The following is a 13,197-nucleotide window of genomic DNA, read 5'->3' on the forward strand; positions in this document are numbered from 1 at the left end:
TTTTTTAGGGTAGCGTCTTCAAGGAATAATCGCCAGTACCTTCAGTATAACCCTGCGGCGCACGACTCGAGTGGTGACGTTTTCCTCTTCGTCAGACACACCTTCATTCTCACCCAGCTCACGGTCCAGTTGAGTGTGGATGTAGGCCAGGACGGATCGGACCGAGCTGCTGGCGATATGAAGGACGTTCTGGCAGCTGATGACCATGAAGGCCAACAACACGAAGCTGAAGAGCAGCTCAGTCACCAGTGCCCACATAGTGAAGCGCTCGCTCTCTCACGGGCTCACAGAAACACACTCCACCAGCCAGCCGAGGTCCGGAGAGACAGGGAACGATGTTATCTTTCCCTAGTTTCAGTCTTCCACTCTCTCCACAGCTTTCATTTGAAGAAAGCAGGCAGTTCTTAATGCGAGACCATTCCTTCTCCGGTTATTTCCTCATTCGGTCAGCTGTGTTGGGAATGTGGTTGGCTTTAGCTTTCTTTTTTTGACTGCACTCTCTCTCTCTCTCTCTCTATCTCAACCTTCCTAAAACATCTCCCTTCTGTCCAGTGTCCGATTGCACATGTGATCTGTTATGCTTTAAATACCCACAATGTGAGGACAACTTTCTTGTTGTATGTGAGCGAACAAACAGCTGCCAACATTTCAACAACCGCATTTTCACACCAGGTTCCTTTGGTTTACATGTAATATTCAACTAAGCAAAAGCTTGCAGACACAATCCAAACTTTTGTCCGATTTTTTTTCTTCCAAATTGAATTGAATTTAAATAAAAATAAAAATGGTTGTCCCTCAGACTTACTGTTTGGGATCGGTAAGATTTTTTAAATGTTTTTGAAAGTGTCTTTTCTGCTCACCAAGGCTAAAAACAGAGTAAAAACAGTCAAATTGTGAAATATTATTACACTTTAAAATAACTTTTCTAATGTAATATATGTAATCAGGGTTCCCACTCTTTTCCAGCGATAATTTTCCAGGACATTTTCAATTTTACTACGGTGGGAATATAAGACAAGGATCATGGCCTAAAGTAATATTTTGCTCTCTCCATTAATCTTACATTAATTGTACAGTTTATGGCCATGACTTAAATATAAAATCAGTTTTTAAAACAAACTCTTAATTATAGAGAAGTCTTTTCTCCTCACCAAGGATGCATTTATTTAAAACAAATACAGTAAAAAGTATTGTGAAATATTATAACACTTTAAAATAACTGTTATATATTGTAATATATTGTAAAATTTAATTTTTTCCTGTATACATATTCTAATATGCTGATTTGATGCTCAGTAAATATTGCTTCTTATTATTATCAATGTTGAAAACAGTTGTGCTGCTTCATATTTTTGTGGAAATGTTTGTTTTCGGGATTCTTTGATGAATATAAAGTTCAAAAGAACAGTGTTTGAAATAGAATTCATTTGTAACATTATAAATATCTTATCTGGCACTTTTGTGTCATTAATCAACCTAATGTGTCCTTGCAAAATATGAATTTCTTTCAAAACCAAATCTTGAAAGAATTCATAGTCCTCTTCAGACATTCTACTAAATGTCATTACCAGTCATTAGAGTGCGAGTTAGCTGACACGTAGTTCCTTATAATTAGTAGAATGTCTAATATGGACTACTGAAATATCAAAAAATATAAAACTTTTGAGGAGCAGTGTACTGTACATTGTAAGTGCATTTCTGACCATGCATTTTTTATTTTGTGTGGAAATCAGCAGCATCATAAACCTTTATAATATAAACCCTTTTCCTGCAAATGATACCAAAGTCAGTTATTTTCCTGTTACATTTTCTTAAACACCATTTTCAGAGCTGGTAACAGCATTACATGTCTTTGAGAGACCATTGACCTTACTGTCCATGCCTTTCAAATCCATATATAATATTCCTCCCCTACTCGCCACTGCAGCAGGATTGGCCCTTCAGATGACAGAAGCAGACAAGATCTATATTTAGAAACCAATGGGTTGTGTGTCCATCTAGGGCTGGCTGTATACTGTGTGTGTGTGTGTATGTGTGTGCCACCACAAGCAAGTGCAAACAATTGTGCACACTTGAGTTTCCATCAGCCTTGGGGAAATAAATGCTTTTGTAAGCAATGACTTTACTGAATAAAGCCAATTATCCATGTATGCTACTATAAGTGACTTTGGGCTTGTTTTTTAATAGTCACTAGTAATATGGTCTGTCACAGAGGGCATTTATAGCACAATACAGTCGGACTGACACTAATCACAGCTGTCCAATATTCCCACCAACTGCTTGAGTTTCACTCCACATAACGTCATGTTTTACCATTTCTTCCACATGTTATTTCCCCCAGTTCCTCCTTTAGTCCAATGATGCATAAATGCACACCGTTTTTCCAATCTCGTCACATAATATTAAAACAACTGATATATATGGAAGCTTGTTTCCACCACAGAATAAAAAATAAAAAAGGTAATTTTTTCATCTTTTTTGTCTAAAATTTTTCATCTGAATTTTCAGAAATGTGTGATATAAAGTTGCAATTGTGTGTTATAAGTCAGATTTGAGAGAAATAAACTTGCAATTTGGACTTTATAAAATGCAATTGGGAGATATAAAGTCAGAATTGCATGAAATAAAGTCGCAATTGCGTGTTATAAAGGCAGGATTGCGAGACATTAACTCGCAATTGTGAGATAAAAAGTCGTTTTATCGCACAGAGTTGGAATCTAAATCCAGAGTACATCGACTACAAACAATGAAAGCAATTCCTCTACATTACGTTCTCTGCCTGATGCAATATTTTGTTCAATTAAACCAAATCACACAAACCAAGCCTTCTGTCAAAAACTACAAAAGTGTGAAACAATATGATTCAATGTCACTACAGCTTACTTTTAGGTTCGACAATGCTTTTTCAAGAACAATTTTGCAGTAAAAGCAGAGATGTTCTTTTACGTGGAGATACCAACATTTGCATCTCTACCATTGGAGAAAGCACGACCGATCACGTGAGCCTCGATAACCAATCACATTACAGCCTTGACGTGTGAGTTGTACAAGAGTTGTCTTTTCGTGGATACCACAGAAATGAACGAGAACTGCTATAACACAAATCCTAGCAGTGACAAAATTGTCTGTGACTTCTCTTATAAAACACCTTTTTTTAGTGTAAACCCCAAAGATAGATCAATCCAAAATGCATTTAATGGCAAACATGCTGCATGCCTTTTTTTTTTTAGTTCTCTTAAATCCTTTTAAGAGAATGATTGGTTTGGTCCTCCCAATGTTTACAGCCTTGCAATGAAGTCAACCTCATCCATCACACCATTGCAGGCCAAAGCAAAAACAGTCAGCAGGTGCTTGATATGTGACATCACAAATTAAATACAAATTTGAAATCAAAAAGTTCTCTTACCTGTCCTCTTAGACGCATGTCCTCCCAAGCCCGAATGTTGGCTGTTCTGTGTGGGAACCCTAGTCCTTTCTCAAAAGGTTGAGTCCCCTGATAGTGCCCGTGGATGATCTCCGAATGCCCCATGTCCCGCACCGGCTCGATCAGGGCTTCTTGGGCCAGCTTAGAGTCACAGTCCACTGCGGCGCGCACTGAGGACATCATGGACTCGATCGCCTGTCTAGGAAGGGAGCATTGTAGAGACCCCACTCGGTTCTGGGTCGGGTCTGGGGGCGAGTGCCAACCGGGAGACCCCTGATCCTGCAGGTAAGACAGGAACGACCCACCACATAACCTGAGAAACAAGACAGAATATTAGAAGAGGTAATGACAATGCAGTCAGCAGTAATCACTACACTCTAAAAAAATGCAGAGTTGTTTCAACCCAAATTTGGGTCAAATATGGACAAACCCAACCGTTGGGTTAAATTGGGTCAAATATGGACAAACCCAGCAGTTGGGTTACATTTTTTAACCAAACAGTTGGGTTCGTCCATATTTGACCCAAATTTGGGTTAAAACAACCCTGCATTTTTTAGAGTGTCTGAGTATAGCCTTATTTCTGTTCTGCTGCAAAGAAACACAGATTGTTCTAGGGGCTTGTCCCAATATCCACACTTGTGGTCTTTACACTTGACCACTTGGCAACTTACATGACATATTTCCTGTATTTAATTTACATTTAATTTAATATTCAACAATATTATTGATCTGCCTGCATTGACACTATTGCATGAGAACTGAACTGAGCTGGACGATGACATTGCGGTTTTCTCTAGAGCGGCTATATATATATAAATGAACTAAATTAATAACTTTTGTACAACAAAAATGAACCATCACTGAACTTACTTAAGCTGGACTGTGACGCTAGTTTCTTCTAGAAACAAACTTTGTTGCATTATTTTCCTGTTATCTCTGTAAAGCTCCTTTGAAACAATCTGTATTGTCCAGCTAAAGTTAGTTTTGACTGATTGATTCACTTCCGTTGCAGAGATCATTAGTTATCAACTATAGGGCCGATTACACGACACCGTTCTAACAGAAAATCTTTAATGCGCTCCGGCCTGCAATCCCGTTTGGTGACGCTAGTAGCCCATGAACGACACATTTATACTAGCATTTGGTCAAGTTTAGCCTCATTTTCAATGCTCTTCGAAATTAAGAGTTGAAAATGATTACCTGAAGAAACTTCCTGAAAAATATGCATCAGCATATCCCTGCTGGTCCACAAAGTAACTCAGAACGTAATGAGCAACTCACCTGTCTTCCCCATGATCGGCCCGTCTTCTTAGCCCAGGTGACTCACTCACTCGAGCATAAATTCGCTGTTGCCCTGAAATGAGAGATACGCTATCTTCTAAGTTTGTGCCGTCACCTCCTCCTTCTCCCAACCCTCCATTGGAAGCGTCTTTAACGTTGTTGACTTCTTGACCAGCAGCCCCTTCTGACCTCTCCAACCCCTGACCTCTGTCCAGAGCATTGATGTTGACCCCTTCGCTCAGACACAGCATCCCAGCGGCACTGTAATCTGAATCCGCCCCAATGGACTGATCCTCGAGAAGCTCGATGGATCCACTCAACCCTCCCGGAGTAGCAAGTCCCTCGGTTCCGTTTCCACCGGGAGTCCCGCTCCTCGAGTGGCCCAGGTCGTCAGCATTGCTGCACTCCAGTGACGAATCCTCAACGGTCACAATGGAAGGACTATTGCCTGAGGGCCAAACCTGTACCTCAGACATCTCCATGAGTGTGTCCTCTTCAGTGGTCGCGATTGGCGCACACTCCATGCTCGATACTTCTTGCCAGTAGGGCTCATTGCCCAGTGGCGAAGGTAGACTGTACTGCATGGAGGCCGGTGAGACTAGTTCCTCCTGTACCACCAGCCCGTAACCTGGAGTGACACAGAGATTGGCACACTGATACAGGCCCCCCACTGCGCCCCCCAGTCAGCCCCACACGCTTTTAACCCAGGAGGGATGTGCTCCAGATCAGGGGGTTAGGGAAGGGAGATTAGAGAGCAAGCCCACTGACTTGGTGGAAAGCAAATGGGGGGAATAACATTTTTTTGAGAGAGGTTGCTGAAGCTGCTGTAAGCCATTTCTCATCTCAAGTACCTGACAGATCTGGGTGTCCAGAAATGCACTTGAGTGCATCTTGCATGGTTGGAAAGCTCTAGAAAAGAAGCGCTTCTTTGCTCGTCAAAGAGTTTGCGTGTTTGGGTTGGCAGACGTTGGATTTGCTGCTAACAGTGTTGAGAGTGTAAATGCACTGTTAACCCTCATCCTTCCATCGCACTTTGTAACACATCATTCCCTCGTGGGTCAAAATGACCTGAAGCCCTAAAATTATACTTCTTTTTTTTTTTTTTGTCCAGAAAGCTTATTTTATTTCATTTTGATAATATTTGCATTTTTCATTGCATTTTATTTTTATTTTTATTTACCTTTAAATTACTAAATTTGATCAATAAATAATAAATAAATAGTAATTTAAGCACATTCCTCATATTCTTTCAACTTAAATTCAAAATAACTCACAATTTCATGCATTACGATTAATTCAGCTCAAAATATCTTACATTGGGTGTCTTTGCCGACCTCTTGTGGGAAAAAAATTATATAACATGATATTTCATGACTCCCACCACTAGATGGCCTTATAGCTCTATATGGAACAAATGAGCGGTTCCGCTGGGTCCTAAAGTGATTTCCCTTCAGTATGCATTCAGATCGATTCAGATACACATGTAGACATTACAAAATAATTTTTGGTAATGTTTTAGCATTTTTAGTTAGAATTTTGAGCATTTTTAGTTTTTTTCTATGTAAACTGAAGCATTCCTCGCATTCCATTCATTCCTATGGGGGTCAACTTGACACGTGAGGGAAGGATTTGTTACTTTTTTACATTTCAACCACAAAACTCCTCGAATCCATTAATTTTTTTGTGTGTGTATTCATAGTTTAAGGGCCACAAAAGTCCTAGGGTCTTGGACCCCTCTGATGATCACTCAATAAAAAAATAAAAAAAAGAATTTCGGGTCAAAATGACCCGAAGAAAGGATGAGGGTACATTTCAGTTTTTTGAGAGCAGCTCAGCCAATTATAAAATACGAAATAGTGTAGCTTTTAAAGAAAAACAGTGGTGTTGTATCACTGCAAGTCTGGAGGAAAGCAAGACGTCTAACATCGCTTACAGCAGCTTCGGGCCGGCAGCAAGAGCACAGGCAATTGTGGTAGCACCAAGTATGCAGTTGTAAAAGACTGTTGCTGCCCCACTTTCTTTCTTTTTCTTTTTTTTTTTGTCACAAGAGATAACGGGGGTTAAAGAGAACCTTTTGACTGTCACCAACCAGGAAGTAAAAGACACCCCTTCAGAACTGTGGAGTTGGGGCAGAGCACCCTATACACACACACATGCTTAGTCTTCCATGCTCTCATTCTCAGAGTCATGACATTTTGGCCTCTATCAGATAACATGCATGCAAGCAACCAGCACAGATCATCTTCAATAACCATTGTTCTCATAAAAAAGAAGTGTAAGGTCTTGTAAACATACACAAAAGTCCACAGCATACTCAAAAAATGTAGCTTCATTACATTTATGTAACTTTGATACAAGTCAAATGATAAAATACAGCTATATAAAGTGTAAAAACATGTGCTCTCAAACTCATCTAATTTAAATTACGTAGAGCCCAGTCTTAAAGGGGAAGTGTGTATTTTATTTTTAAAAAATTGTTTGTTTGAGCATTGTGCAATATTGTCAGTTTGACCAGTGGAAACATGCCCTTTTTTGCTATTTCATTTGGTGACTCTAGAGGTGCAGATATTACACACTTCACCTTTAATTGATAACAGACAAACAAACAAACAGTAGGTAGATATATAGATATGGATAGAGTACACCAATAAAAATCATTGTGGTTTAAATGCAAAACTAATTGGGGTAAAAAATACATTCATAATTGACAATACGTGTTTTCATATTTCCACAAATAACAATTATGCTTTATAAGCCAACAATATGTAAGCACCTTAGTACTTGTTGTCTGTTTTTCACAAGGAGCAGATGTTTGGTAGCTTTTAGTGTTCTGTTACACACTCATTGACAGAAATGCCAATAAACACAAGTGTGACTATAATATCAAGAGACTGATGTGTATTGTTAGAGAGGGAGTGAGAATTATGTGTATTGTCCACAAAAACATTCTTACTCTGACATAAACAACGGCCTTATTGACCAGTCTGTTTCCTCTCCCCAGTTTACGACCCCCGTACAGATAAGACTTCTCATAAAGAGCACACTACACACACCGGAGACATATATTAACCACATGGCCCTGGAATGGGACTTCAGAGAGTGGGAATACTCAATCATGTGACCTCATGCCTGTGTAGTTTATTTGAGAAATCTGTAACACTTTACAATAAGGTTCTATTTGTTAACATTAGTTCAATGCATTAGTTCACATGAACTATAAAAACTACTTCTGAAGCATTTATGAATCTTATTTAATGTTAATTTCAACATTTACTAATACATTGTTAAAATCAAAAGTTGTATCTGTTAATGTTATTTAATGGACCTGAGCAGACATGACTGAACAATTAATAGTTGTATTTTTAACCAAGTTAGTTAATAAGTGTTTGTTAACGCATTAACTAATGTTAACTAATGGGACCTTATTGTAAAGTGTTACCGAAAAATCAAATACTGTCACATAGCTACACCAAAGAACCACTATTTAAATAATAATTAAAATAAATAAATCGCAATGTATAGTGACACATTTTGTATGATGTGCATCTAAAGTATTCTGTTCATCTGCATATCATTCTATGTGTTCGTTTAGTTTATGTGATAATGAATGGAATGTACCTTGCTTTCTAAGTAGATAATTTTTTTTTAGAATATTCATAAAAGAAAATCAAACTAAAAGGAAGATTGGAATGCAAAGTTAGGATTTTTTTTTATAAATATAATGCAGGTAATAGAATAGAATAGAATAGAATAGAATAGAATAGAATAGAATAGAATAGAATAGAATAGAATAGAATAGAATAGAACAGAATAGAACAGAACAGAACAGAACAGAACAGAATAGAATAGAATAGAATTACTTACATTAAATAAGATTGAAAGTGGTCAAAATGATTTAAACATCTTACACATGTATTTATTAATCTTACACAGTTGAATAAAGCACTTAAAATTTCAATATCAGTATGACTATTTAAAATGTTAATGAGCTAATTTGGATCTACTTTAAACAGCGTACAAAGTTTTCAGAATCTTCCTTCTATTTAATTTCTTTTCTTTTTTCCCCCCATTGCAATTTCACTGCAGTAACTATAACTATAATAACTTTTGGCAGGAACCATGGTTTCAATGGTGAATTTGTGTGTGGGGTATCAGACACACAATATAATTGGTAAAGAAATTAAAAAAGGAGCATGAGCCCTAAAATAAATGTAGTATGTATGCAATGTACAGGCCAGCATCCATTTGAGTACATATATTTCAGTACTACATCAGCTCTTGTGCATTTTGTGTGTATTGAAGGCTTTTTATGACAGAGACAGAGTGGGAAACAGACATAGACAGACACACAAAATACACTCACAAAACCCAACAAATAACACACAAGTCACAAGCTCATGAAGATAAAAAGGTAGTCACAGAAGAAAAACAATAGAAAATGTTTCTTATAGAAAAAAAAAAAACAGGCCAGTCCATAACATGTTATGTATAAACAGAAACATAACATCCACTAACGCACAGAAAATGCATAATTGTGAACAAAAAAGACTTATTTACATAAGCACTTAAAAAACGGATTGTGAGGGGTTTCACAGGGTCCCTGAATTCACAGCTAATAGACAGACATAAGGAAAATGACAACATTGAGTATAAATAAAAGATTGTACAGTGACCAAAACAGTTTAAAAAAAGAAAGGTAACGAAGAAACAAACATATTTCTGAGCTCAACAACTATCAAAGAGCACAATCAGCACCAGCAAGGCCTTCGTGCAGCTTTAACAGGCCATGCAAGATCCGCTGTCGGACATCATGCCGAAAAGTGATATTTTATTTGAAGGGCATCACACATGGACGATAACAGCATATGCCATAAAGACAGTTTAGTGATAACAGAATATGAATATTTGCACGGTTTCGGGTTAGGTGAAGTTAACTTTACCTAAACAGAGCCTTTAATTTGTTTCACTTATCTTTATGGTAATGCATATGGCATGTCAATGTGTCATTGTGTCCTGTTCCAGAGCCCTTCGAGCTAGAGTTTTCTCAACATCTCCATGGAGAAGCATTCATGCTTTATGCCCTCCTTTGATACATGCAGACAGGGTCCAAAATTAACCCTCGCTAAGAGTCAAATGTGAGTAAAACCGGATTTGGTGAGAAAATAAAACAAGGTTACTGACCAGTTGGTTGATCAAATAATGGGTTAAATCTCATTTTTAAAGTTTGCTAAACAAAACAAGTGCTGTGCTGTATTTATCTAAGATGCTTGAAGTTATTTTTTAAATTAAATATGAAATATTCCTTGCATTAAGTCAACACAGCAAAAAATTCAAAGTCAAATTCAGTCCTTTTGCAGGTTCTACTCCTATATGGTCCTGCAAGAGATTCAACAACTTTTTTGTCTCCAGTATTTAAAAGCAGCTAAATAGTTTAATTGTCATGAGGTGAAAAATAAATAAATACAATTTTACCCGCCATTGGCAGATGTGGCAAAAAGTTACTTTTGGACCCTGCATGCAGAGATCATGGAATGAGGTACATCCAAGAAAGTGCCACAAGAGCATGTAAACAGGCCTCTTAGCAGAAAGACGAGAGAGGGTTGTTTGGGTGGAAGGAGACAGAGCGAGAGAGAGATAGACAGAGAGAGACAGAAAGAAAAGGAGACAGGTGAGTCAGAAACACCTCCCTCCTGTAGGGGGCGCTAAGCATAAAACTGGTGATGGAGGGGGTTGATCACAGAACAGAGCAATAACTTTCCTTTTTTTTTTTGAAAGGGGGGGGAGAGGTGGTTTGGGAGGGTGGGGGAAGAAAACACACAACTGGTCTGAGGACAGAGAGATAAATGAGGGCCAGAGGTCAACATGATGTCTGTATGAGGTCAAAGGTCAGAGAGGAGGTGCAGAAGAGGAGGAGGAGGAGAAGGAGAGGAAGAAGGCTGGGCTGCATTTGACATATCAAGAAAAACACAAAGCATGGGGTAAAGGGAACAGGTTTAATGCTCTGCCTGAATAAACAGAGTACTCTTGCCAGTTTGCCCACTATTCCAAGACGTTACACAAAAAAGCATAGTTGTATCTTTTAGAAATTTACTTTTTGTGAACTAATCTTGTTATTCATAGCAGACTATACTGACTATAGCCACAAAGATATGGTTTAAAATGCTAAAGTCTTAGCATTCATTTCAAGATCTCACTATGGAGACAAGGTTTCTGTGTATTCCCATATTGATGCTTGTGTCTAGGAGTCACTCCAGCCAAATTACTGGATCTTTTTCACCAATTTACTCCCAGTTCAGTTGGTTTGAAGTAAATGGTTGTGGCAACTCAGAAAACACTGGCTAGCAGGGAAAAACCTTTGCAGCTCGACCTCTGTGGAAATAAGGTTTTGTGTAAGTGCGAAGTCTCACTATGACTGGAAAGGAAAATTGCAGACTGAAAATCAGGTTGTAAACCAAAACATTTCCAGAGCTCCTGGATGAGGTTGCAGTCACATGCAAAAACAAGCCTTTCACCAGCCATGACCCATCCAAGGAGAGCTGTGCTCCAGGTAAATGGGATTCTCCTACTTGGGCTTTTATTGAGAGCTCACCAACACCCCAGGAGTGAGGAAGCCACAAGCTCTACACTCCCATCAAAATCAGTCAAGCACTTTCCAGTCAAGCATAACTGAAATTAGCTTCTAATGTATTTACTGTCCATTTAACTCCATTTTAGTGCTCACTTACTGTGGGACATGGTATCTGCCATAACTTCTGCCACAGATGCGCTGAGCCATGGAGAAGACCAGAGCTTCGTAGTCATACAGGAGAGAAGATGATGGCTTGATCTCCCCAGTCTTAGACAGAGAAAGAGTCTATTCTGGATGCACCAGTGATCCCAGAGGGGATTTTTGGCACAGCTTTGATGCTGATGCTGAAGAGGTGTGGGGAATAAAAGGGATGACGAGGCTCTTCCAAGGAAGACACAATCGTTCCCTCCCACATCACCTTGCCAGATTGTTATGTAGGTGGCAACAGGCAACATGCAACACGTATGCTTGTTGGGTCCTGCAGCCCCGTAGATGGACCAATCTGCTACTCTACCTACTCAAGGATTGAGGAAGAGGGTACCCTGCTGACAAATTCAGCATATCTGGTCACCAGAATAAGCTGGGAGCAGAATGGGAAGCGTGAGTGTTAGTGAACCAGCTACGCCAGCACAGTTCTGCATACCAGCTAGACCAGCACTATACATTTACATTTTATGCATTTGGCAGACGCTTTTATCCAAAGCGACTTACATTGCATTTCAAGGTACACTTTTACATTCTTATCAGTTCATGCTTTCCCTGGGAATCGAACCCATGACCTTGGCGTTGCAAGCACCAACGCTCTACTGTTTGAGCTACAGGAAAGCCTATACCAGCTCTAGCCATCATAAACCAAATGGACCAACAAGCCATTCATGCTGGTTTTGTTGGATTCTACAGCAGGTTAGCTTGATGGGACATGTCAAATTCTCACAGTTCCAAAATCTACAGTTTTACCACCAAATAGCATTGCATGAGAAAATAATCAAAAAATTGGGAGAGCATGCAGGGAGCTACTGCTCCCTTTGAGGTGGTGAGTCACTCTATAGTTGTCCCAGCTCATGCCAATCGCACAGTCCAGTGCACAAAATCTCTTGCAGCTCCACCACTAGAGGCCACCATGGTACTGTGCATAAACCAATCATGAGCATGCACAGAGTCTCAGCACGGGGTCAGGCCTCGCTCTCAGCTGCACAGGGAGTGGACCTGCACTCTGGAAGCAAGCCTTTTTACAGGGAATTGAAACTGAGTGTGACAAGACAGATTTAGTACTTGTATTGGGCAAAGCCAAATCTGGGGAAGTTAATCACTAAGCATCTTAATCATCAACTTCTGCACTAGTGTATTTCAAAAGAAGTCTGATGGCGCAAACTGGTTTATGAGCATATTTGGTAAGGGGAATATGGACACCCTTGGATCTGTATTAGGGGGTCACAAAACAGGTGTCCTCACCACACATACTCAACAAGGTTTTATGAATGAAGCAAGAAAGAGGAGTTCTTTTATTAATAAAATGGCGATATGTCCAGGTAAGGGCCGGCAACTAGACACAAGCATTGTGTTTGCCAGCAAAAGGGGCTGGCATAATGAAGAATTCACAGAAGTGGCATATCTAATAATGAGACACCTCACTGCATCTCTGTACTATATTCATAATTATGTGTGAGCCAGTGTCTGATGCAATGTAGCCTATGTCCTTTTGCTGAACAGAATATTTCAAAGGTTGTGGCTAATGGCAGAGTCAAGAAGCTTTGCTTAAAACTGTTCCATTACAGTTATTACCCATCCATTTGTCTTAATATATCTTAACATACCCTTGAGCAAGAACTAAATGCCTTCTGAGATCTGATATCTCTTAAAGGGGTCATGACATGAGAAATAAACTTTTTCTTAATCTGTTAAAACTTCCTCCCTAATGAACAGT

The 13,197-nt window shown here is 39.1% G+C and overlaps 1 protein-coding gene across 19 annotated transcripts in view; it reads right to left on the reverse strand.

Moving 5' to 3' along the window:
• The window catches only part of ank1a (ankyrin 1, erythrocytic a), a 136,635-nt gene that overhangs the window by 12,194 nt on the left and 111,244 nt on the right, over positions 1-13,197 (reverse strand). For 18 of the 19 annotated variants that reach the window (XM_079871502.1, XM_079871501.1, XM_079871498.1 and 15 more), the window contains 2 exons: positions 4,706-5,333; positions 3,407-3,737 (listed from right to left, as the gene is read on the reverse strand). In XM_079871502.1, coding sequence (XP_079727628.1) covers positions 3,407-3,737; positions 4,706-5,333 — 959 coding nt within the window. The remainder of the gene's footprint in view (positions 1-3,406; positions 3,738-4,705; positions 5,334-13,197) is intronic. The other variant, XM_079871495.1, reaches the window with a different exon arrangement.

The sequence above is a fragment of the Squalius cephalus genome, assembly GCF_949319135.1.
Source record: "Squalius cephalus genome assembly, chromosome: 5".
NCBI lineage: Eukaryota > Metazoa > Chordata > Actinopteri > Cypriniformes > Leuciscidae > Squalius > Squalius cephalus.